At 46.8% G+C, this 27,332-nt stretch overlaps 1 protein-coding gene across 1 annotated transcript; it reads right to left on the bottom strand.

The window, feature by feature from the left end:
- Positions 1–27,332, bottom strand: DRP2 (dystrophin related protein 2). Its single transcript, XM_063083364.1, has 22 exons — positions 27,216–27,332; positions 22,548–22,711; positions 20,758–20,914; positions 19,350–19,470; positions 17,180–17,448; positions 16,645–16,791; positions 16,119–16,197; positions 14,352–14,412; positions 13,981–14,042; positions 12,277–12,351; positions 11,122–11,323; positions 10,814–10,899; positions 9,024–9,181; positions 8,524–8,690; positions 6,903–7,014; positions 5,187–5,323; positions 4,844–4,909; positions 4,516–4,581; positions 3,494–3,637; positions 1,686–1,923; positions 447–567; positions 1–125 (listed from the first exon to the last, which is right to left on the bottom strand). The coding sequence occupies exons 1-22, from the start codon at positions 27,330–27,332 to the stop codon at positions 1–3; spliced, it is 2,874 nt and encodes a 957-aa protein (XP_062939434.1).

Below are 27,332 nucleotides of genomic sequence, written 5' to 3'. Positions count from 1 at the left end.
TCAAGAGGCCAGCAGTGTGTTGGCAGTCACATCAGAGCTTCGTACACTGGGGAAGGCATGGCGGAGCTTCTCCATGATGTCCTCCAAGCACAAGCTGACATCCTGGCTCTTTGACCCCACATCATCTGAGTTGGAAAAGAAAGATTTGGGAAGAGAACTAGAGACTCCCTTGTGAGGCCAAACAGCAGAGATAGGATGCTGCCAGCTGAAAGGCAGACCCACAGCATTTGCATCCTCCCAGCACAATGCCTAGTACATAGGAGGCACTCAATACACATCTGTAGAATAAACACATGAATGAATGAATCAATAAATCAATCATCCCTGACCCTAAGTTCAAAGCCATGAGGAGAAACCAGTCCCAGCCCTAGCAGAACATTGGGCAGGAAATCTAGGGCAGGACAAAGCCATGGAGAAAGGGGCTGGGAGGGGCCAGGGGAGCTCACCTGCAGCCTCAGTGTCTGGAGTAGTCTGTCCCTTCTCCCGGGGGTGACTGCCTTCTGACTGCTGTGGAGAGGATGCTAGAGACGAGCCTGGAGAACCATTGCCGTCTGATTCAGTGGATGGCTAGGAGGAAGTAAGGCATGACTCAAGCAGCTTTACTTTCATGACCTTTAACAGATTCCTGAGCTTAGAAGGGACCTTAGAGACCTCATGCCCATCCCTTTGCCCTTGGACTTTAAGGAGCTTTTGGCAGTGCCCCAAAGAGTGACTTCCTCTTTTAGGAAACTTCTTAAAATATTCAATTACCGATTACCTTCTTCTTTCAAAAACATGTGTCAAAGGCTCCTTGCTCTTGTAAGGATGGCATCATACCTAAAGGTCTCTTGGTGTCATTTCAGTTGTAATGAAGCTATTTAGAACCCAGTTCTGCCTGGAAATGTAGAATTGCACACCTGGTCCTTGGTTCATGACATAACAGCCTATGTTAGAAACCTGCAGGAATCCATTTAGAGGCCATCCCCTGGAGGACCTGAGGAAGAGGCAGGGGTGTGGTATTGCCTGCTACATATAATGACAATAATAGATAACATTTATGAAGTGTGTACTATATTCCTGTATTGTGCTAAATTCTGTAAATGCATTATCGAATTTTATGTTCTCTACAATTCTATGAAGTTGGTACTATTATTATCCCTGTTTTACAGATAAGGGAACCAGGACTTAAAAAGGTTAAGTAACTGTCCTAACCCCCCACAGCCACTAATCGGAAGAGCCACATTCAAACCCAGGGCTGTCTGACTCCACAGTTACTCTACTTCATATACACCACCTCTCAGAGATGAAAAGGGCAAAAATTTTTCTTCTGCCAAACATGTACAAACCTGCTTCTTTCTTCAAACACCATGCCAGCAAAATCAACATTTTGGATGATTTTTGAAATTTGTTCTTTCAATACTAGGTTCCAGTGGGTTGTCAAGAAGTGAGCCCTCAAAAGTCCTCCCTCTGCCCCAGGTTCCACAGTGGCTTGAGAGTGACACACAAGGGTGGCATATAGGTGAAAGAGAAATGGCCAAGAATGTGATCAAACTAGCCCCTTCCTTCCTCAACTGCCAAGCCCAGTTCTCTTCAGGAAGTCACCTGATAGCTACTGCCACGGAGCTCTTTCTTGCTTCCTCTTTGCCCCAGCCCTCCCCGCCTGTGCTCAGGGGCTACCCTGGTCCTTTCCCTGGCTCCTGCCTCACCTGCAAGAGCAGCTCCCTCAAGCGCTGCAGCTGGGACTCCAGCTGCTTGTTGTGGTCTTCGAGGATCTGCATGCGCGTCTCCAGGCGGCTCTTATGCTGCCGAAGAATCCTGGCCTCAGCCAGAAGCTCCTCATTACGGTGGTCCTGTGCTGCCTCAGTGGACCCCTCAGCCAGGGTGGGTGCCTCGGCAGCCTCCTCGTGCTGCCACTTCAGGCGCCTCAGCTCTCCCTGGAGAATCCTGCCAAGGACAGAAAAGCCAAGACCTGTGGTCCTAATAGAGTACTGACTGTCCAAGTCCCAGATGTCCCCTCGTACCTAGGTGTAGTAACCCCTGGGCTTTCCCACCCCACCCACCCTCACCCTTACCCCTACCCCCAGCCGTGCTCTTGCTTGGATGGACACATTCACTTTCTCTCCAGCATGTATGTCATTTATTCTGCCATCCTGAGATCTCAGAACAGAGAGAGCTGACATTTCACATAAGAAATGTCTCTGGACTTTGATGTGCTGCTTCAGGGATTAATTCTGACCTTAAAATCAGGCAGAAACACAGTCTGCAAATAAATGAGCCATTAGGGCCACTGACTTACCTACTCCATTTTTTTTTTTTCACCTACTCCATTTAAAAATTTTTAGATTCCAGGGGAAGACATGATATAAACAGGAGATCATCTGTCATGCTTCTTCTCTCCATGACCCTCCTCTTTGGCCCACTTTTGAACACCCATGCTGGGTCATCAAGAAAACAGATTCCATAGAGGTGGCCTACCTTTGGGGACATCACATTTTGAGGGGGTGGGGGGCAACAGAAAAGAATCACTCTCTGCCCAATGTTTCCCAGGGACTGCCCACTGCTCTTCTAATACAGTGTTCCTCAAACTATTTGCAGTGAAAAAACAGGTGTTTATTTGTTTTCGTTTTTGTTTTCCATTCCATTGTGGACCACTATGTGGTGATAATGCGCATGACTAGTACACAGCTCACACCATGCATGACTCGCCCTGGTCTGCATTCCACACTCTGAGCAATGCTGTTCTGAAGTAGACTTGCTACTCCAACTGTGGTTGTGGGCCAGCAGCATGGGCATCCCCTGGGAACTGGCTAGAAACATAGAAACCTAGGCCCCGCCCAGACCTGTGAATCAGAATTTGTATTTTACCAAGATCCCCAAGTGACTTGTGTGCACACTAATGTTTGAGAAGCGCTGCTCAAGGGGTATTATGGATTCTATTTCACACCTCCAAAGTGGCTTGGACCCTCCTCAGGCCGCTGCTGCTACCCCTGCTTTATGGAAATTAATGCCATCCCTGTAATCTCCTTCACCTTCCCTCTTCCAGTCCTCAAATGCTCTGCTCCATATAGTATCATCATCCTCCGGAATACTTTCACTAGGTGATAAATATCTTTCTATTTCCAACACTGAAAGTTCTCTGAAGGCAGAGACGTGTCATACTCTTCTGTATTCTGTGTTTGCATTCACTCTGTTTGCATCTAGTGGGTACTTGGGAAAATCTGGGTTAAACGTAAAGAATTCAAATAATTATTATAATAGCTAGCATTTATTGAATCTTTACTATAAGCCAGGCACTGGACTAACACATTGTACTCATCACATTTGGTCTGCACAAGTGAGCATAGGAGGTAGGTACGATGATCATCATCCCCATTTTACAGATGAGGAAATGGAGGATCACAGAATAGCAGCAACTTGTTCAAGGTCACACTGCTAAGATGTGGAAGTGCCAGGACTTGAATTTTAGCTGTCTGCCTTGAGAACCCACATAGATTTGTGTCATCGTCACACTCACCGGTTCTCATCTTCCAAGTGGGCCAGGATCTTCTCGAGCTCCCCCTTGCTCTCTGTGGCCACACTGCACAGAGCCTGCTGTCCAAAGGCTGGCTCCCGGTCTGTGATGGGGCTGGAGTGCCGCAGCAGGTACTGGTCCTCGTCTCTGCATGGGTATAGGGAGGAGGAGAAAGGAGGTGGCCAGGAGCTGAACGGAGAAACAGCTCAGGGCCTGAGTTTCAATTCCCAACTGAGGCCCCAGGAGCAGCATGCTGGAGGATCCTCTTCTAAGTCACATAGAGAGGGAAAGGCCATATATTCAGGCTTGAGAGGGATATAAGTGTTCAGAGCTGGCAGAGGCCATTGTTGGGAGTACTGGGAAAGAGTGTTCTCATGATGTGGGGGCTTCTGGGTTCTACTTACACCTCCCTGGAAAACAATGAGCAAATCACTTCCCTTCTGTGCTGCTCCCCCACTCTACCCCACTTTGCTTTCTTGCTCCCCAGAGGGATCTGAGTCTCAGTTAGGGCCAGATTGATCCACATAGCCAGCAGCTCCTAGGCCCTCTGAAGAGACTAGGGACCTCCCTAGAGATGCAGGGCCCCTTCTTTGGGCTATTGCACCAGGGAGTCCCTTTGGCCTTATTTCAGTCAAGTCCCTGATGACATCGCCCAGGGTTGGTGTGGCACTAGATGGGGCTTTGTCATCCTGAGCACAAGATAACGGCTCCTTTCTGCAATTTTAGATAAGGGCAAATTCTTCTTCCCTCAAAGTTGGGCACTGAAGGATGAGATCTTGCAACAGGAAGGGGCTTGGGCAGATGGCAGGGAAATAGTACATCATTCTCTCCCCAGCTTGGTTGATAAAGGAAAGACTGCTTCTCTTCCTAAACACTGTGCCCCAAGAGCAGCTTTCCTTCCTTAGGGAGTCAAGGACCCTAACTACCACACTCCCCATCCCCTTGAGGATATACCCTTTCCAACCGGTAGCAGAAGGATCTCAAGGAGATCTATTTCTGTAAAATAAGCAGCTGTGGAAACTCACATGCTGTCATCTGGGGACAGGCTGTCATTAAAGAAGGAGCAATTCTGACTTTCCATCTCAGCAAGCCTGGGGAAGAAAGAGCAGAAACAGGAGGGAAAACAGGATGTGGGGCCTGCTTTCATCTCAAGGACTCTAATCCTGCAATAGGATCATTGGCTTTGGGAGCTACTCTGACCACCCCTAAGAGTTGGGCTTCTCTGGCTGCTGCATACCCTATTATGCACATGCCCTGGCCCTGACTCCATTCTCCTTGCCCCAACTGGAAACCCCCGTCCCCTTGGAGTCCCTACTATCCATACCCTTCCGCCCCCAACAAATGTGGTGGTACCTGCTGGCAAAGTGCTCAATGCGGGAGTGTGTGTCAGCATGTGGCAACATCGGGGAAGAAGCCGGCCTAGAAGAAAGCAGCAAGACTCAGAGGACCAAAGACTGGGCAGCTGGGCAGCCTGTTTCCTCAACTTCCCCACTCCCACATTACAGAGATGGGCAAGTGCTGATGGGAACAGGATACAGAGACTGGATTCTAGTCTATTTCTTAGGCCAGAATCCAGGTCAGGCCCAAGCTGATCTGCCTTGTCACTAGTGGGATTTATCTAGAAACACCCCCCTAGCCCACCTGGGACTCAGCTCCTTCACAGCACATACTTGGGCACTCAGCCACTGGTACTCACGTCTCACTGTAGTCAGCCTCCAGAACTGATTGCACAGGCAGATAACCTCGCTGAGGGTGTTTGCTGAAATAATGCTTTGAGCGGAATTTGTTCTTTAAAGTTGTGGCAAAGTCCCTCATGTTCTCACTGGATGTGGTCTGGAGGGGAGACAGGGTAGAGGGACTCACCCTACTGGCTTCTAGATACACTGGGAAGGTGTGGCTGCTCCCCTAGAGCGCAGAGCATGCCTGGCAATCTACTCTTGTTCATGCCTACCATGCCCTGCTCCTAGAAAAAGGTCTAAGAGAATACATGCTAAACTGTGAACACCGGTTGTCTCTGGGAAGTTGGACTGGATGGGTGGGGGCCACGATGAGGAGAGAGGGGGACTTTTAAAGTTTTATACTTTAAACACCTCTATACAATTTGAGTCTTTTAGAATGAGCATGTATTTGTTAATTTTTAAAATACCTTTTCTATAAATTCTAAGGGTATAGAGGATGACCAAGAAGTAGAAGATTATTGGTCCACCATTTCCAGCCAGTTTTCTAAGTATGACTCTTTTAATGTTTTCTTTAAAATGATAATAAATGAAAAGTAAAGGACATGGTCCCTGCTCCCACCAGGTCACATATGTTTCTGTCCCAATAGAATTTGGAAAAGAGATCACAGCTTGGAAAGATGGATTGTGGGGAAACAGGCTGAAAGATGGGAGGTGGGGTGGGGGAGAGAGTGGTGTGGGGAGCTGGGGATATGCTTGGGGCTTTGGAGGAATGTGTGGGGCAGAAAAGAATAAAGATGTTTAGGAGGAAGCAGAGTCAGCTCAGGAAACAGCATGAAGCTGGGGGTGTTGAACACAGCACACGAGCAATTCCATGGCTGGAGTTCAGGGATGTTGACCAACCTGGGCTCAGGGAGCTAAGAAGGGCACAGTTGTCAGTGAAAGCCAAGTGGAATTTGGGGGGCCAGGCAAAGAACATATCTTTTATTCCCCCCAAGGGGCTGAGCACAGTAATGTACTGCATAACAATGTTTCAGTCAATGACAGACTACATATATACCATAGACCCTAGATGTGTAGGAGACTATACCAACTAGGTTTTGTGTAAGTACACTCTATGATGCTAATACAATGACGAAATCAACTGCCACCACATTTCTCAGAATGTATCCCTGTCATTAAGCGACGCATGACTATAATTAATTCGAGTACAAACTTTGGTATTAACTAGAAGGGTAGGAAACAAGGACAAAGTAGCAGGGAAAGACCAAGTAACCCAGTACAAGAGCAATACAGGAAACTAGCCAGAAAAAACTCAGGTGAGCAATGGAAGGCAAATCACGTGGAACTGGCTTGCTCTCTCTGTGCTTTTCCTGAGAACTTTCTCTGTAGTAAAACAGCAAGTGCCCTTTGTTTATTTTTGGTGGCTGGCCAGTACAGGGATCCGAACCTTCAACCTTGGTGTTATAACAACATACTCTAACCAACTGAGCTACTGGCCAGCCCGTAAGTGCCCTTTAAATGGCTGCAAATGTTCTAGGCCAGATGCAGCTGGTAAGGGAGAAGCTCTACTGGAAGAATAGAGAGGCCTGAATCCCCAAACCAGTGAATCACCTGGATCATTCAGAGAATGCTCCTCACAAGAGAGCAGAATACAGTGAGCCAATGCTGGGCAAAGTCGACTGAGGTCTAGTACCTGAGGGCTGCCTCCCCCGCCCACCTGCCTGGCTCCATACCGGCGTGTAATACTCCATTATGGGGTAGTGCAGCTTGTTGCCTTTGCTGGCCCTGCCTGTCAAGAAGCAGGTCTGGCAGATGTCCACGTTAAATTGTTTCAGACTCCGGTACCTTGGAGAGAGGAGACATGGTAGGAAAGAGAATCCAGTGTGCCACAGCAACCTCCCCTCATTCCCCTAACACCCAAATATACACACACGTTAGAAGGGGTGAGGCACAGAGCCACAGCATGCTTGGCCTCCTACACATAGCAGTGGTTGAGTCCTCAACAGACGGTAGCCTTATTCTAGAGACCATAAATTCCACGAAATCACAAGCCCATATACCCAGGAAATGTGGGAAATAGCACGATCTCATCGCCTTTTTTTAAAGGGGTGGGGGAACCAGGTATAGAGATTTCATTATACCAAATAGCTTTCTAAACAAGAATGGCTCAAAAGGGTCCAACCTCCCAGGTCCCACCCTGTACCCGAAAGAAGTTACACTTCCAGTATGAAGGCAGTTTATTCTACCAGCCTTTGGCGAGCTCACTAACAGTTATTTCTTAAGTTTATTTATAAAAATAACTCTATTATTACAGGATACAGAATAGCCCTTCAGATCCACTTCCAACACCTAGCTGAACTGCCCAGACCTAATAGCACAGAACAGTGAAGTACGTAGACTTAGAGGAGTCAGACCACCTAATACTAACTAGCTGTGTGAATCTGGGCAAGTCACATTCTACCTCTGTGCCTCATTTGCTCATCTTATAAAAAGAAGGGTGGTTGTAAGGAGAGTTTATATGTTAGTGCTTTAAAAAGTTAAAAAGTTGAATGTTCTATGACGAAAGTTAAATTCAGGCTAGTGGTTACCTTTGTGGGAGAAGGAGAGGAATGTAACAGGGAAACTTCAAATGTATTGTGATAATGTTTTACTCCTTAAGCTTGGTCATGGGTATACATTATGGTGTGCTAGAGCTAGCTCACACCAGCTCACAAGAGCTGGCTGTTAAAATCTCAGGGATTTTCTAAGCCAGTTGTTAAATACAGCCATTATTAAAAATTAAATTATATAAACTTACAAGTGATATTAAAAACAAAGGTAAAAAATACTCAAAATTCATCACTTCCTAATTCCTATTCCCTATGCTCTAAAAGTTATTTACATTTATTGTATCTGCATGGTAGAAATATTATAAATGGTGTGCGACTAAACATCTCTTCCAACTCTGTGCCCAGAGACCTCCTGTAGGTAGCCTGACATCAGCCATGGTGGGAGTATTTACATCACGGAAATTAGCAAACCCTACAAATCATGTTTCCTTTTTTCTTTCTGGAGAGTCGGTTGTGAAACATTTGCCAGCACACCATTTGGTACATAGGTATTCTTATGGTATTCTCTATATGTTTTTGTAGGTCTGTAATACTTCATAACACAACTAAAACAATAAAATATTTCATAAATTCCAATTTATTTTAGAAGTTAAACATTCTGCAACAGAAAGGATTATAGCAATATATAGTAACACACAATAGATTAGCTATAATTATATAATTATGTAATACACTGTTTTGTAATATCTGATTTTTCACATAGCATATTTATTATTATCATCCCAGTAGCTATTGTTTTCCCTACCTGAACCCCTTGATGGGGCACTGCCTACAGATAGAGCACTTGGTCTGATGCTTTACTTGCTCAGCAATGGTGACCCGATGCAGAACAGCCAGCCACACCATGGACTGGGGTTCCAAGTTGACCCACTCCAGGAACTGAGAAGCTTCAATGACTGGCTTCCCAGTGCTCTAGGGAAACAAGAAGCCCAGTGGGAATGACTGAGGCCCAAAGTGCCTTGTCCCTCAGAGAAGCAAGGGAACCAGCAGGGCCTGGGTCAGCCTGTTCTCTAGAGGTGTCCACCTTCTGTCCTGCCCTAGTTGAGCTAGCACCCTCCCCAACAGGACTCTGACCCTAGAGCCCAGAGATTCCTCTGCCCTGTTGTCCCATCCCAACAAATTCCCTTACATCTGAGCACTTCAGATCAAAAGCTTAGCTCTTAGTCCTTCTTGCTTTCTTCCTACCCTCTCTTCCATATCCCTTTCTCCCTCCCTTCCTCCCTCCCTCCCCAATTCCATACTCACAAAACGGAAGCAACTACGGACACTGGGCTCCACATTGCTGCCCCCAAAGGCTGCCACTTCACCCAGTTGACGGGGCACCTGAATGGCCTCATGAAGCAGGACACCAAGGTGGCGCTGGTCGCACTGGCTGCCTGAGTTGGCCACTTGGCTGAAGAGGTCTGCTGGCCCCACCATCAAGAATGGCCAAACCCGACACAGGAATGGCAAGAGAATGGTGCAAGGAGAAAGAGCAGAAAAAGGAAGACAGGGAAATAGCATATAGACTGAGCTAATGACTTGTGAAACTGGAATATCTAGAGGTCCATCCCTGACCTTCTAGAAGCCCAGGAGTTCTAAAAAGAGCATTCTCTGAGTTCAGAGAGAAAAAGTGAGATAGACAGAGAGCATCAGGGAAGGAGAGAGAGAGATGAACAGAGAGAGAGAGCTGTGTGTAAAAGCAGTACCAGACACAGATATGACACTGCTGGGAAAACAGATTCCTCAGTAAGCAAGATGAGAAGGTATGGGCTCAGGGGCATCTGAACATGAGTCACAGCTGGGCTGCTGGATGCTCTCCTGCCCATGTAGCTCATGTAGTCTGATACTACAGTCATCTCTCAATTGTCCACACAAATGGAAGGAAACCCCAATGGATAATCCAAAAATAGGTGCTAATTCAAAGCATCTGATCATCTAAAAATTATCTCTAAGTGGTTGTGGAATATACTATGATACTTTTATTTAAATATGGGCTACATTGGCCCTTCTAGGACCTTCCCTGTCCCGATCCAACCTTAGCAAAGCTCCTCCAGAGGTTCTGTCTGTCTACTTCATACCTTGCCTAAGCCTTAGAAAATACACTGACTAGCTGTAGAATCTTAGGTAAGTCATGAGCGTCTCTGTGCTGCAGTTTCCTTACTTGTAAAGTGAGGATAAATAATCACTGTCCATCTCACCTCAAAGGAATGTTGGGAGAAATAAATAACATCATAGCCATGAACATGCATGAAAAAGTCTCCTTCCCTGTAAAGTTTTCCCAGACAACTGTCATTTCTCTTCTGTGATCTGCACATGTCCTTTGCCATTTGGATTATTCTCATTAGTACTTTTAAAAATGCTTTCTGTGTACTTCTGTCTCTTCCTCTGGACTATAAACCACTTGAAGCAGGGACCGTGTCTAATTTAACCCAGCATTCACCCCATTAGCAGAGTGGACAACACACATTAGGAGTCAACAACAAATGACACTGCTGCAGAAAGTCAACAACAAATGACACTGGTTCACAATACTGGACACAAGATGGAGGATGGAGGAAAAAGCAAAGGTATTGCACACCAGAGAGGTGAAAAACGACAGAAGTACAAACTATCCACCTCCTAGATAATGGTGATTACTGCACCCTGCCCATGTGGTAATACGAGAAGTCTCCAGTAGAATGTGTGACATGGCTTGAGCTTCAGACTGGGAGAGGGCTAAGTGCAATAGGCCAGAGAGGGATAAAACTAGAAAGTCAGGGCCCTGGGTACCCCAGGACACCAATGCAGATCCTAGCTATGTATTTACATCAGATCAGAAGAAATCAAATGCCTTAGAGTGACACTGGGAACAATAACAGGCCTTAGGCCCATCTTGGCCTTTGGCTGTCAATGTGTTCTTTACAGTAGCCTGAGCCAAGAAGCATTATAAGGTGGCCTGAGTAGCCCTCTACCAAGTCACAAGACCCACCTTCTGCTTATCTTACACCCTTCCTCCTCCCTACAACACCTCTCACTCCACCCAACACCACTCCAGACTTTGGAGTTGTACTCACACTGAAGTTTTTCCTTCACTTCTGTGCCACAGAGGCATGCAATGCCAGTCTTAAAGGACAATGCCCGCATCTTTCCACTGCGACCACTAGGTTTAAAAGAAGAGACTGAGAATGTGAATATATGTAAAGGGTTAACAACTTGGTAGTCATTTCCCTCACAGAGTTGATCCCAGCAGGGCTCCGTGCCAACCATGCTCCCAGCTGAGTTGGGTCCAAGTCCACCATGGGAGCAACCCCTTCCCACCATGCCCACTCATGATGTCCCATTGCACTTTATCCTGGAGGCTGCCAGGGCTGAAAGCCCTTACCTATCAAAAACATTGAGGAGCCAGTTGAGGCTCATGTCCACACAGAGTGGCACATTGACCAGGATGCCTCTTTCCTCCTCCAACCGTTCATATAAGGCAGTCAGGCAGTGAATGACCTCCACCACATCCATCACATGCTCACTGGCCTGCAGATCGTGCTCACTGAAGATCTCCAGAGCTGTGGTTAAAGTTACCAGGTCCACTGGGAAGGAAAGGAGAGAAGGAAATAATATAGTCAAAAGTAGAAGCCCAGGGATTAGAAAAGGCCACCAGTGTCACCAGATTTAACTCAATCTCCAGACCAACTGTTTGCAAGTATGATACAAGCTTGGCCTTTACCAAGACCCTAATCCCAAGGAAGGGGAAGGCAGCAAAAGGTCTCCTAAATTAACCCAACATGTTTCTAAACCCATGTTCTTTTACATGAGCTTCAAAAAGATGGTGTGATGTAAATAAACTCACCTCCTACGTTAGATTAACTCCCAAGGGATCAAATCCCATTTTAAGGTGCTCGCTTCGGCAGCACATATACAAATCCCATTTTAAGTTTCTCAGTCTTTTCACAAGTTCTAACTGCAAATAGGTTTGTCTGTGAATCTTGTTCTGAGAACCTAGACACTGGCTATGAAGGCTCATGTATGGCTGGGTAAATGTAACATATATCAGGAAGACATTTTAATTACCTCCAATGCTGGATCAGCCTAGCCAGACCTGCCTGGGCCAGAAAGCCTGAATGAACAGTGCCCCCAAGAAAGGCCAAAAGGCCCATTATATCTGCAGCCACACTGTCTCCTAACTACTGGCATTTGTTTAAACAGTTCTGTTGCTACATTCATTAACCCCAAGGTGGCAAACCATAGGCTGGGATACTTCCTGTCATGAACAGTTGTTTGGTTATTCATGTTAGACAGGGGGAAAGGGAAAAGGAGGAGGATAGCTCTGGGTTTAGTTTAGAAACAAGTCTGGGGCTTGGGGAGATTAGAAGGCCCTGGAAAGAGCGGGTTCACAGCCAGCACATTTCAGCCTTTGGAGAGTTCCCACCAAGCTAATCAACAATCCTTGTCAAGGTAAGATGAAATTGGGAAAGAGCAGACAGATGAGCAACGGGGGTGGAGTGGGGGATGAAGGCCATAGGGAGTACAACAGGAGACGTACAGCGCAGGGCCTTCTGGACTCTGCGGAGCTTCATGGCAGTGCGATAAGCTGAGAACTTAATGTTGTTCAGATCGGCTGCAAAGAACAGAAATAGACCCACTCAGATCAGAGAAATGCAAATTAAAACCACAATAAGATACCATCTACACCTACCAGCTCGTCAAAAAATAGAAGTCTAAAAATAGCAAGTGTCAACAAGGATGTGGATGAACGAGAACTGCCAGTGGAAGTATAAACTGACAGAATCACCTAGGAAAACAACTTGGTATTACCTAGTAAAATGGAATAGTCATGAATTCTACCACCCAGCCAGCTATATATATCCCAGAGCAGTGACCCGCAAACATTTTATGACCAAGAAATTCATTCTATATCATGATCCAGTATACATACACGTGTGAATGCATAAATAACTGAATCAAACATTTCAGGAAGTAATTCCTTTCTAGATTTGACAAAGTAAAAACACAACAAAATTAATTATCAAATATGACTCTTGCTTAGGATCTGTTGCACATTGATATTTTCTAGTCTATTTCAGTTTTTTAAAATGCATATCACAAGATACTGAAATAATGTTATAAGCTGCAGACTGAAAAACATGCCCTGGAGAAACCCCTATGCATGTGCAGTGGAAAACATGTACAAGAAATCCTCAGCAGCACTGTTTGTATTAGCTCCAAGCTAGAAACAACTCACATGTCCATCAACAGTAGAATGGATAGACAAACCGTGTTATATATAATGGAATGCTCTACAACAGTGAAAATGAATGTGGTCACATGATCAACATGGATAAATTTTGCAACACAGTGGTGAGTCTCTGTTAGAAGGCAAAGGTAAGGCACATAAAAGTCACACTCATCATAGCCTGGACAGTGTTTTGCAAAGCAGATCAAACTTCACATCTACAAGCATAATTTCCTAATGTGATAATAAAAGAGTCCAAGCGAAAATGCAGAACCTCCAGTTGAGGAAGGTGCAGAGAGGAAAGGAAGAAAGGCTGTTGAAGAAAGCATGAGGCATTCACTTCCACTCCCACCTGCTTATTGACTGGAATTCCCTTCTATTCTTTTTTTTTTAAAGCCACTTTATTGAGGTATGATTGACATACAAAAAGCTGTACATATTTAGTATATACAATGTGATGAGTTGGAAATAAATATACACCCGTGAAACCATCATCACAATCATACCTCACCTCCAAGTTTCCAACCACCCTCTTTATTATTATCTTTTTATAAGAACATTTAACATGAGCTCTACTCTCTTAGCAAATTTTTAAGGATACAATTCAGTATTGTTAACTGTAGGCACTATGCTGCACGGCAGATCTCTATGACTTATTAATCTCGCATACTCGAAACTGTACCATTTGACCAATACTTCCCATTTCTCCCTCCCCTAGCCCCTGACAACCACCATTCTACTCTCTGATTCTATGAATTTGGCCATTTTAGATTCCTCATATAAGTGAGATCATGTACTACTTGTCCTGTGTCTGGCTTATTTCACTTAGCATAATGTCTTCCAGGTTCATCCATGTTGTCTCATATGGCAAAATTTCCTTCTTTTTTAATGCTGAATAAGATTTCATTACATGGATATACTATATTTTCTCTATCCATTCATCCATTGATGGACATTATAGGACACAAGCAGCTATATAGATCCCCACCCTATACAGGAACACCACATCCTTACCTAGGGTTTGGTATAATTCTGTCATCTTGGGATGGTCCCAGCATGTGGTCTGAGCCTGGTGGCTAAGAACAAAATCATCAATAGCACCAGCGTCCACACCACCTACCCACCTCCCCACATGTTGCAAGCACCACTCAGTGATATGTTGGATGCAAGAAGCTGCAGGATCTGAGGGTGAACCCTAAAGATAAAGCGCAAGGTTTCACCTTTACCCAGGTAGAATCTTAAGCTCTTGAGATGAGTAGGAGAAAAACTGGACTGGATGGAGGAATCCCAACAGACAAGGAGTGACAGGGACAGGTAGCAAAAAGACAGGTGAGGGAGGGGGTGGGCAGGTGACTGACCCACTTCTGATTCAGACAATCACTCACTTGATGTAGTAGGGAACTTTATTAGGTGAAATTGCTCTTTCCCAGGGAACCTGGACAGAGGCTGGTAAAGAAGAGAAAGAGAAAGAAAGCTGGCCACTAATGCTCTTCAGGCCCCCTGGCCACTCCCTGCTCTGTCTTCCCAAAGAGGTGGTCAAGCCCAAAAGGGGATGCCTGATGCTCATTGCCAGCTCTTCACAGCCCCTGAGAGTGGGGCAAACACTTCTAATGAACACTCTTATCTCCTTAATGTTAGGGCAAAGGAAGGGGAAGAGGTTGTCACTGATACCCTAACATACTAGACATGTGGCAAAGGCATGAACAGGAATACCAGGCCTCGGCCATCATGACAATCTTCTCCCCCAGCAGGCTCATTTCTGTCTATTCAGCTGCAGGCAGCAGAATTGCTCCTGTGGATATGAAGTGAACCCTACTTTCCTCATGGGGCTCAAAGCCCTTCCCCCAGAAGGACAAGCTTCTCAATCCTCTGTGACAGTGGGGAATGGTACTGCCCATTTCTCTCTCATGAGGAACTCCAGAAGCTCATGCCTTTCTCTGCCCTGTGTATTTATCTTCTGGATCTTCCAGGAAAGGCCCAGGTTACCTGGCCAATGTGCTCACTGCAGTTTCCCTGGCACAAGAGTCCTCTGCAGGTATAGCTGCATGCCAGTGTTTACAGTAGCGGTTATTCTACTTATAATTAACATTTACTGAGCTCCTACTACGTGCCAGACACTATGCTCAGTGCTTTGGGTGCATATCTAATTTTCCTGTCTGCATATTCTCACCATCTCCACTGCTATGCCCTTGTTCTAAGTCACCATACCCCTCACCTGGATTATTGCAATGTGCCTTCTAACAGGTCTCCCAGCTCCCACTCTCGCTCCTAGCAATCTAGTCTCAACCCTGACTCTGTTGAAACATAAGTCAATTATGCCATACCTCAGCTCAAACCCACCAGAGGTCCTCCATTCCATTCGGAATCAAATCCAAAGTTCTTCCATGGCCTACAAGGCCCGCCCTCTGAGCTCCGGCCTCCCCAGCTCCTCCCCAACGTTGCTCTCTTCCACACTGCACAGGCCTCCTTGCTGTCCTTGGACACACCCCTGCCTTAAGGTCCAGGCAGCTGATGTTCCTTGTACCTGGCATGCTCTCTCCTCAGCCATCCACAAAATTCATTCCTCCTACTCCTTTAGGCCTCTGCCCAATGGCCAGCCTCTCACTGAGGCCTTTGCTGACCATCCTATTCAAAATTGCTATGCCTCCCCTTAAGTCCAGCATTCCGTATCCACACCTTCCCTACTTTGATTTCTTTCCATAGCACTTGTCACTAATTGACCTGAGATATATTTTATCTATTTGTTCCTGGTTTGGCTTCCCCAACTAGAATGTAAGCTGTACAAGTCTAAGGATTTCTGTCTGTTTTGCTCACTGATGCAGCCCCAGTGCCTGGAACAGTAGCTGGCCCACAGTAGGCCCTCGATAAATATCGTTGAACAAAATTATTTAAGTCCCATAACCTGAGGTTCAGAAAGGTTAAACTATTCTTTCAAGCTTGCACAACTATAAGTTGAGGCGCTGTGACTCAGACTCAGGTCTGTCTGATTCAAGAGGCTGTTCTTTTAACCACTATGCTACACTACTTTATCCTTACTGCTTCTTGGAAGCCAAGGTACACTGGACTCCCATCAAGCCCCCAGGAGACAACAGTAGACTCTTTTGGAAGGTGGCTGAGGTTCTGCTAAGTGAAGTCCAATTTGGCTCACGTACAGGACAAGAAGTGCTGTGACCCAGGCCCAAAGTCCCGGTGGGCATCTTGGAGCTGCTTAAGCCTCTCACCAACTGACACCTATGAACAGAACAGATAGGGCATCAGTGGATTTATTCCAGCTATTCAGTGTGGGATCCCCAGACAACTCCGGGCATCTTTAGGCGCTCCTTCATAGGCTGACTTCTCTCTGGTTCCGGCCCCTCCCACCATCACCAACTCCTAGCCCTTACCCAGCACTCCCAAAGGTCAGAACAGAGCATCCCTAATTCCAGGCCACTCTTCCCCTGCCCCTGTCTCCCCTGAGTGGCCAAATCTAGACAGGCCCCTCTCATTTCTTCATTTCAATCATTCTCTGCAGCTTAGAGGTTGAGAAGCCCATTTCCTGGCCCCACATTCTCTACTACTCTTTTCCCATGTAGGTCCCATTTCAATACCCCTTCACTTCCTTTGGGCCTGAAGAAGTTTCCCCCAAGCCTAGTTATATGGAGGTGCCTCCCCACAGTTCTGTCCAGGCTGCTCTTCTACCTGTAGCTGTTTCCACCGGATGTTGATCTGCTCCAGAGCCCGGGAATTCTCCATTGATAAGTGCACATCAGAAATGGCAAGTTGGTGGGCCAGATCATTCACCAACTTCACTCCATCTTTCATGGGCAAGAATTCTTCTTTGAATAGCTGAGAACCAGGGCCCACGGGCCATAGCAGACAGAGAGTGGGAAAGAGGAACCATTAGTTATTCACTGCAACTCCTCTCTCTTCACCCAGAAGTTTTATTTCAACAACACAACCTAGGTGCTTGCCTGTTAGGGCGACCAGACTAAGGTGTGGGTGGCCACTGTCCTTATCCTTTTCCTCTCCTCAGAAAATGCCAGGAAAAGATTAGAAAATAGAAAAACAGAAGAGACTCCAGCCAAAGCAGCCCTATATCCAGCATATAAACTGAGAGAGGCTCAGTTACAGTCCAGGCCAACAATGGCACCTCAGCAGCAGGAACATTGTCAAGGTCTGGAGAGAGCATCAGGTCTTGGTGTAGACTGCAGTCAGGGGAGGGGGGCCTGCATACCTTAATAGCCTGGATGTGCTCTGGGAGTGAATCAATGAAGAGATCCCCAATGGGCTCCCAAGTGGCTCGGACTCCTTCAGCTTGGGTCAGAGTCGTGCCTAATTCCTCCATTGCCCCTTGGATCTCCAACAGCTGCTCCAGAGTGCGCTCAATGTGGCGGTGTTGGTCCACACAGCGGGCTGTCAGTTTCTCCCATAGTTCACTGGCCACTGTCGCCTGCTTCCACACAAAGCGGCTAAGATTCTGGATCCGCTGTCTGGGGGAGGTATCTGAAAGGGCAGGCAGGAAGCCAGGCCACGTCAACCAGGCAGGGGCAGCCCAGAAAAAGACAGACAAAAACAGCTCTTTGTAAAATGCACATACATGTGTGTGGGCACACATACACACAAATACATATTTTTCCATGGTTGAGCTACTTTTGCGCATTCAGGTTTTTTGTTATTGTTTTTTATTAGTTAAACTGTGTATTTTGAGGTCACTGTAGACTCACATGTAGTTGTAAAAGATAATACAGAGATTTCATGTACCGTTACCCAGTTTCCCCAAATGGTAACCTCTTGCAAAATGACAGTACAATATCACTACCAGGATATTGACATTGACACAATCCACCAATTTTGTTCAGGGTTCCCCAGTTTTACTTGTATTCATTTTTTGTGTGTGTGTGTGCACATGTGCTACAGTTGACGCTCCCTATCTGTGTGTTCCGCGTGTGTGGATTCAACCAACCAGGAATCAAAAATATTTTTTAAAAAAACAATAAAAAGTAATAGTACAACAATAAAAAATAATATAAATTTAAAAAACAATATAGTATAACAACTAATTACATAGCATTTTGTATTAGGCATTACAAGTAATTTAGAGATGATTTAAAGTATATGGGAGAATGTGCTTAAGTTATATGCAAATACTATGCCATTTTATATAAAGGGTTTGAGCATCTGCAGATTTTGGTATGGGGGGGTGGTCCTGGGACCAATCCCCAGGTATGCCAAGGGATGGCTGCATTTAGTTCTATGTAATTTTATCACATGTTGATTTATGTATCCACCACCACAGTCAAGAAACCATATTGTTTTTTTCCACTTAATATATCATGAAGATTTCTTCATATTTTTTTTAAATGGGCAAGGTAAATAGTGAGTAAAATATTTTAAGAGGTGTAGTGAGGTGACCTCTCCAGAGTCCTGTTTGCGTGAGCCTGGAATGTGATTTTGCAATTAGTGTCAGCTGCCTGCTTCCATCCAAAGAAGGGAGGCATTTTATGAAGGCTCAGCCTGAGAGAAGTTGATATAATGTGCCCAGTGTTTTATACCTAGGCTCCTAATTTATAGGTTCCCTCTTTCTCCCTCAGACCTCCCCTTAAGATTCAGAGCCCCCAAATCCCAGGCTAACTAGAACTATTCTGCTCTCTCCTGAGCTTATCCTATCTGAGGCACATTGGGTAGCAAATTAGGTACAAGCCCTCCTATTGAGGGGCTAGAAGTAAACTGAGAGGGTAAACTGCATTCACAAAGGGCTCAGTTAATGAAGGGTCCTTCCAGGCTATTCACAGCTATCTCAGAGGGTTGAGAATTCTTTCTGGAGAAGAGAGTGTGCTGGACCACCACTCAGACCTAATTGCCATGGATACCACCCTGCAGCCTTACTTGAATCTAGACTGAGAGTGGCCCTCTCTATCAAGAGAAGGGGCCAGAAGTCACCAGCGTCAGGATCAAAGAGCCACAATCAATTTTCCTCTGAAAAGTCATCATCTAACTTTTTAGATGATTTTTTATTTACTGGTTGATTAGAGAGCACACATGTCCCTTTATGTTGGAATAAAGCAGTAGATTTTTAAAGGACATACTGTCACTTTTATTCACTAACTCAGATCAATTCGTTTGAGTGTTTTGTTTTCTTTTTCATACATTAAAAGGCCACAAGTGAGGCTCCAGAGAGCCACAGACAGCTTTGCACCATACACTGGTGACCCCTGCTCCAGGCTCTGTTCTCTTTGCTTTTTCCTGCAGTATGAATCTTGCTTCTTCCTAACTTCAGAGAGACTTCTAGGAGAAAACTATCCTCCCAGATAACAGCTGAGAAGGTGAGTTTGGGGAGTGCAGGAAGGTGTTTATTTAGTGGTACATAGCTCAAGAAGAATAGGGAAGAGCGGAAGACCACCCACCTTTGCTCTCAGAATGAGGCTCCTCTAATTCCTCAAATGGGTGTTGGGACAGGAAGGCCTGAGCTGACTCCAGCACAGAGTAGATATAGGGGCCCCGAGACTTGACTTCTTCCATAAAGGCCTGTGAAGTTTAGCAGTATGGTCAACATCCTGCAATTGACAACCATCTTCTCCTCAGTGTAACTGATTCATTGGCATTATCAGGTATCTTTGGGCTACCCAGACAAAAAGAGGTGCAGTCCTCCCTGTATGCAGAAGAATAACTCTGATCCTGGAAGGTCTATTTAGTATGAAATGGTCTATGCCACATGGTAGAGAGAAATGTGGGGATCTTGGTTATCTGAAAGACTTAGAAAGTTCCCTATAGACTTTCTGTAGAGAAATCAAAACCAGGATGGGCAGGATTTATGTTAAAATTTTAATTAAATTTTTTGTTGAAATATATACAGAGTACACGAATCAAAAGTGCACAGTTCAGTGAATTTCCATAGAATGATTTCATCTGTGTAACCAGTACTGAGATCAAGAACTAGAACTCCACCAGCATCCCAGAAGGCCCCCTGGTGGCCCCTTCCCGTCACTATCTCATTCTTCACCCCCCAAAAATGACTATGATCCTGACTTGTGAAACCAACTATTAGTGTTGCCTATTTTTGAATTTCATATAAATGGAATAGTACAGTGTGCACTCTTTTTGTATCTGGCTTTTTTTTTTTCATTCAACATACTCTGTAAGATTCATCTATGCTGTGGCATGCATTATAGTTTATTTTCTTACTGTATTATATTCTGTTCTATAGTCATTTTAAAGAAATGTTTATGGTTATTTTCTGATTATAGAGGTAATAAACAAGGGTACTTCAAAAAGTTCATGGAAAAATAGAATTAAAAGATAGTAATATGAATTTTCCATGAACTTTTGAAGATCCTTCATATGTCATGAAAATATTAGAAACGTCAGGACAGTATGAAGAAGGAAATTAAAAAGAACTCCAATTTCATCACCTAGAATTAACCATTGTTAACATTTTGATATAGTTCCTTCTTGTGTTGCTATATGTGTGTATACATGCACACACAGCTATATACATTTTTATACAATTGCAATCCACCTGTACATAGTATTGTACCTTGTGTTTTTTCACTTAACATTATATTATGTTAATTTCCCCGTGTCCCCTTTAAAAATCAGGGGAGGATTTTAAGGGAGGCCGGTATTTGATGGGGGGTAGGGAGGAAAGATTTGACAGTCTGTGGAGTGCTAGCCACAGACTAATAGAACTGCATACAGCCTCTTATTACTTTAGGTGTCTAAGCAGAGCTGGGTGCCTATCTGTCAGGGTGTTGCAGAAGGGATTCCTTTCCGGCTGAGAGGCTACACACCACAGCCTCTATGATTCTAACCTACCGCGTGTGTCTCCTTCTCCTGTTGCACCAGGGCCACATCCCCTTGTAGGGGCAGCTGAGCTGACAACTCCTCATCCTTTTGGCTGAGCCAGTCAATAATCTCTTGGAGAGGGAGCTGAAGCTTTCCACTGTGGTCTGAGAAGGCCTCTAGGCGAGCACTGCACACAATGGGTAAGACCAGTGATGTTCAATCTTCTTTTTAAGTGGCAAAACACTTTTTTCCCAATCAAACACTTATATGGAACCTCAACATACAAAAGATTCAAGAGGAACTGCTCTGGTTGTAGTGGAACAAGGCGGGGAGCCCTCCCTCTTACCCACCCACAGAGGTTCCTGAGGCAGCTCCACATGGAGTGCAATACTAAAACCAATGGGGAGGGTCATGGGTGGGGAAGTATACCAAACTTGAATGGCTCAAAATGCCACTTTGTGGACCTCAGTTACGTCAGCTGCATGCTCGGCATAAGGCCAGGAAGGGTAGGAAATTGAGCAAGGGCATTAGGGGTGACAGCTGTTTGGTTCCCCTCTTGCCCTGGTAGAATTCAAGTCACACCAAACTGCTCATCCACAGAGCATGTGCCGAGCCCACCCTCTGAGTAAGAAAGCATGCAGTAAGTGGAAAGGGTAAGTTGGGTGGTTGAGTGTGGGCACACACATGTGCAAGGATGCATACAAATGTAAGCAGCTCGAGGGACCGAAAGGATGACAGAAACATCGGCTAGAGGTTTAAGATACGGAGGGAGAAAACTTTGTGTTGTATAATCATCTCTGTCTGCTTCTCCTCAGGCCCCAAATGAACCATTAGCTGAAGTCCAAGTGGTAGAAAGCTGGAGGCTGGCCACGGCTGTGTGCAGCCATCGAGCCCATTCCCCTTAGCTGACAATAATAACTATCATTATTCATTGCCTCCCTATCACCCGAGCCAAGCTCTTTACCTTAATTATTATTTCAACTAATTCTCACAACAACTTTATGCGGTAGGCATTACTATTGTCCAGAGAGGTTAAGGAGTTTGCCCAAGGTCACATAGTTAAGTCGCTGGTGGAGCTGATTTGAACCCAGGTTTATCTGACTCCAAAGCGTGCATTGTTTCAACTTCTCCACACTGCCTCACCTCCACCAGAGCCCACCAGAGGCCAGGAGTTTGGGCTTTGATGATAGGGTGTGGAGAGGAAAAGTGGCAGGTATATGCAGAGGGGTAGGGGAAAGAACAACTAATATAGCAATTGCCTTTAGGCTCTTACTCAGTTGCCCTTAGTCTGGGGAGGAGTAGGTGGGCTGATAACCCATGGATAGGAGTAGAGGGCATAAAAGTATGGGAAAGTGAACAGATGAGACCTACCAAGATAGAGGACAACTATGAGAGGAAGAGGAGGGGGCGGCAATCATTTCTTTCATTTACCCATCGGCACTTTTAAGTTAGAAAGCCTTTTCACATCCTGTTTGAATCCTCATGACCACACTGAGTAGTTATAACAGGCATTATTCCTCTACAATTCTTTTTCTTAAAAAAAAAAAAAAACATCAAAAAACAAGTGGAAGCTAAAATTCTGAGAACTCAAACAACTTATCCAAGACAACACAACTACTCAAAACTGAGGCTCAAATCCAAGGCTTCTGACTTCTAACCCAAGGTTCTTTCCCCAGTGCCAGAGAAGGAAAGGGGAGAGGAGTGCATAGGGAGGCTGAGGAAAGGGGGGTGCACAGGCTGACAAGCTTCAGTAGCAAAAGGAGCCCAACACCATCCAAGCCAATTCCCTAAGGCACCTGTTTCTAGGGGCCAGGCCTTACCGAAGGTTGTGAGACTTCTTTTTGATTTCATTCCAACACAGATTCATGGCTGGTGGTTCCAGGGGGCCAACAGCACCAACAGACCCATTCAACAGCTTTGGACTTAGGCAGGGAACCCCAGTACCATCTCGAGGAGGTGCAGGGGCAGTGACAGCAGCTCTAACCTGGACAGAAACACAGACATCCTGTGATCTCTGGAGTGTGCCACACCCTGATCTGCAACAAGCTAAGAGTAAGACAAGTGTGAACAAGGTGGGGTGAAGGGCTGGTTCCAGGCTTCCGAAATCCTATCCACTGTGTGTGTGTGTTTGGGGGATGAGATAAAGAAAGACTCCATGGCAAGGTCTTCTCTTGGTACAGGTTAGTTGCATAGAGCGGCTGACTACTATTATTATTACTCCTATTATTGTAAATTCTGCCAGGACCACTGCCCAGATGGGATCCTGGAAGTACGTGCATTATATAAGAAGCTGCTCAGAATTGCCCCAATGCTGGGCAACCATGGCATTCAAGGTGAACTGTAGGCTCATACTTCAGGGTCCCACAGTCTACCCAACCTTCTAGAAAAGAAAACTGAGGGGATGTCCCACAAAGATTCAGAGAGGAAGTAGACCAGCCAGAGAGAACTATCAGTAGTAAATGTCTTACTTCCCAAATGGACCTAGGCCTTAATGTCCCCTCCCCTACTCCCTACCTGCACTTCCCGCCACAGTCAGGAAGCCTGGAAATAGTCCTAAAGAGCACTGTTCATTTTCCTTGGGCTGAGAAAAGGCTAAAGCAGCATTCTGGATCCTGATCTCCAATGGACTCTGACCAGAGTCAGCAGCCAAGAGACAAGCCATGGAGCCTGCCAACGTCTAGCCTTGGGCCTGGATGCTCAAAGTCCATCACTTGTTCTCCCGGGAACCAGTAGGAACCTATGGGGGTACTGCAGAGCTTGGGGGAATGGTGGTTATGCCAAACAGCCCTTGAGAAGGTAGCTACCTATAGTACGGTTCTAGAACGGCCAGCCACGGTCAAGGAGGGGGTTCGAGGAGGGGGAATTGGAGGAGAAAATCTCAGACTGGGCTGCTCCACCCCAGCCTAGGGAGACTACACACCTGCCTACCTGCCTGCCTGTCTACCTGCTTGCCTTCATTTGGAAAGGAAACGACCCTGCTAGTGGCCCAGACTCCTCTACTCCCTCCTCCCCAAACCATACTTCCTCCCCACACAAGACTCTCCAGACAATTTAGGAAACCAATCATCCAATTAAAACCACAGCTTGCAACCACACCGTTGAAAGGAAGTGAGGGAGCGGCCAAGTTCTGGGTAAAACTTGGAACTCAGTCACTCTGCAGCCCCATGAGCTGACCCTACCTGTGCTGCCTGGGGAATCTGCAGCAGGATCGGGCAGCTCCATGATTATCCCTCAGAAGGAATCCAGACCCACTGTTTGGTGAGCCACAGGCAGGCAGAGTCCTGATGGGCTCTGAGCAAGTCTGCTCAGGGAGGCAGGCAGAACTGAGCCAGGCCAGAAGGTGGGGGCTGTCACCCTGTTTGTTTTCTGACCCCCCAGGAATCTGGAGGGGGCGGCTATGTCAGGGTCTGGCCTGTGAATCAGAGCTTTGTCCCTCGGGAATTCCGACTGGCTCCCAACTGGGCCTGCCACACCAGGGCCAGGATGGCCCTCCCGGGCTGGCAAGGATGGCAGGAGTGGGACTGGGCATTCCATGGTGCTGAGGAGGGGCACTCAGAGGGTAGTTTCTGTTGATTTACTTTCCCTTTCCATGGATGACACAAAGGGCTCACTCTGCCTCCAGGCCCACCCCTCCCCTGAGGTGGAGGAAAGGTTTAGACCACTTTGGTGACAAACCTCTGGTAAGTGATTTCCCCAAGGCCTGACAGGAGGATGGGCTTGGGAAATAAGCCTTGTCCTAGACTAAGTAAGCCTTGGAGGCAGTGAGGAATGTGTGGGGCACACCTGGAGACAGAGCCATGGGATGGCAGCATCAGGAAGCTGGGGCAGCAGAGTCCCTCTGAATTTGATTATGCTCAGATGAGTGCAGGGGTCCGAAGATTCATCGGAGCCCACTGTGAAAATGAGGGAGCACTCTCCCCTGCCTTTGTGAGGCAAAGAGGAGTGGTGGAGAGCCATAGCCCTCAGAATCTTGCTGTACCCTGAGGCCAGAGGGAAAGGGATGGTCTGTGGGCATCCCCTTGGACCTCTGCAGAGCAGGAAGAGGGAACAATGGAACCCAGCAGCTCCATGCAGGAAGCCAGTGCCAGGGAGGCTCCTGTGCCCCAGCTGTGCTACCCTGGAAGTGGCTGCTCTTCTCCTCTAGCAGACTTGCATGGCGAAAGGTTAACATTCCTGAGCTGGGCCCCCACCCCTCAGCACTGAGGGAAAATACTTCGTTTCTACCAGAAAAGGTTCTGTTCCCATCCTTATTTATCTCCCACAGAGTCTTCTGGGCTTTCCACAGTTCCACATTGTTTCCATGCTAAGGCCCACCTACAGGAATAGTTGGAACAGCTGCCTGACCCTTTCCAGGGGTCTGAGGTGGAGCCAACTGGGGTGGCTGAGGGATGGCAGGGGACAGCATCTAGCTCCCAGCTGCAGCTTCACTTGTGCTGGGATAACTGGATTTGGGCCAGTCTTACACAGTCCTCTGGACTGGGAATGCCCCAGGGTTAGAAATGCCCCCTTGTGACCCAGCCACGACCAAGCTGTCCTGGCTCTGGGGAAAGCACCCACGATGGGCTGGTCTCCACCCATGTTAGCCTTTCACTCCCTCTAGCCTTCTTTGTTTCCTAAACCCCCAACCAGCACCTATACTAGTCTCCATCACCCTGTTCTCTCTGTCCTAGCTCCCCTGTATGCCCTCAAGTCCCACCCAGCAGAGCCAGGCACATAAGAGGGAAATAATAAAGAGTAATTGTTTTCTTTCCCTTTCCTTATCAATTGCCTTCTACTCTGGTTTGTGTGGCCAAGATGTTTGCTTCTCACACCCCACTCCCCACAGGGCTCTCTACCCACCCCTTGAAGCTTTGAGACAAAGGCTATAGGGAAGGAAGAGAAACTGGCCTGTCGAGGTTGGGCCATGTCGAGCTAGGCTAATGTCGGAATCCTGCCAACTGGGCCAATCGTCGAGCTCTTTTACCTGCCCATAATCCTGCCGACTGGGCCAATTGTCAAGCTAGGGCTGGGTCTGGAGCTCACAGACCCCGCAAGCCCGTTCACAGACTAGGTTACAAACCCATCACATGCCAGGCTGGGTCCCCAGACCCCTCACATGCCAGGCTGGGTCACCAGACCCCTCACACAGAGGTCTATGAGCTAGATAACCAGCAAACAGATCCTTGGAAGCTGTAGGTTTGAGAGCATGGCCGCACAGAGCAGCAGAGGCCCAAGGCACTAAACACCAGCCATCAGCAGTACTGCACATACACACTAACTCCACCCACACACAACTCGTTTACAAAGAATGCACCACACCACCCCCAACCAGACCTGAAGCGAGGGGCCCTAATTAAATTATTTTATTTTCCAAACAGGCCATACCATTCACAGTCACAGAATGAAGCCCTCAGATCCCCCTGTCTAGGAGGTGAAGCTTGGAAGGGGTGAACAAGGGGCAGGGCAGGCATGTTGGAAGGGCCCAGGCTTCTTGATCCCTGAATGCTCTGAAAGTCCCACTGTAATGAAGGGGTAGGTTACTGGGGAACTTTAAGTTGACCTCTGGCTTTGAGAATATGTTAGAGGCAGCAGTTTCTCTCTGGCTAGATGTGGGAAAACCATTCAGGAGAACCCGGCCCTCATGCCTCTCTGGACCTTGACTTCTCCTCATTATTCTCCCCCAAATGGCCTCCTCAGCAGCCCCATTCTTCACCCCCATTGCCTTTCTCCCTCCCTCCTTCCTGTATATCCAGCTGCTGCCTGCTCCCCTCACATTACTCGGCACTGTAGCCCACCCATGAGGCTCTAAGAGACATAGCACTTTCTCATGCCCCCATGGCCTCTGACACCAAAACATTGTAGGGCAACCCAAAGTATGCTTATGTATCTCCCTTCTCCTGCCAACTTTCCTGGATCTCACTTATTGTCTCTAGGTTACTGCCTCTCACACATCTTCTATCCACCTTCCAACACACACAGGCAGGCACACACACCACCACCATTGCACTCCTAGCGAGGAAGATAGAGAGGAGAGGCAGGTGTGAAGCTCAGGGAGTTCTAAGTGCAGCTGAGCCAGGAGCTGTGAGGAAGACTAGGGACTTGAGAGGAAGAGCCAATGGGGAGAGATACCTGCAGAATGCAAGGTATGCCACAGAGAAGCTAGGGCAAGGGAAGGTCCCGCCTTGTCCTAGGCCATGCCCTGAAGGATCACACTCCTCTGAGACCTCCCCAGATCTGTACTCCTTAGAAGGGTAACATGGAACCAGCCCTCCTCAGCCACAGTGGGCCTTCTGGCTTGTCTAGCCCAACAACCTTCCTTGCCCTATGCCCCTCATAAAAGGCCTCATGAGTGAACAGATGGACCTGAAGGAGGCCCCATAGTATCCAAGGGATTTCACATATACAAAGAGTACCCCTGAGCCTTAGGAAGCATGGGCACCTCAAAGACACACACAGACCCCATGTCCACTCTTTCTCCACAGGTCTTTCTTCTATTATTGTACTCTCACCTGAGGCTGGGGGCAGGTGCTTCGCAGGCTGCTGCTGTGACGGAACTTGTCAGCTGCCCGCCACTCATGACATCGTGGGAGGGTATAAGGGCATCCCTGCATGACCATAGGTTGCAT

This window comes from Cynocephalus volans, chromosome X, assembly GCF_027409185.1.
Source record: "Cynocephalus volans isolate mCynVol1 chromosome X, mCynVol1.pri, whole genome shotgun sequence".
Lineage (NCBI taxonomy): Eukaryota > Metazoa > Chordata > Mammalia > Dermoptera > Cynocephalidae > Cynocephalus > Cynocephalus volans.
This window is presented reverse-complemented; position numbering and strand designations above follow the sequence as displayed.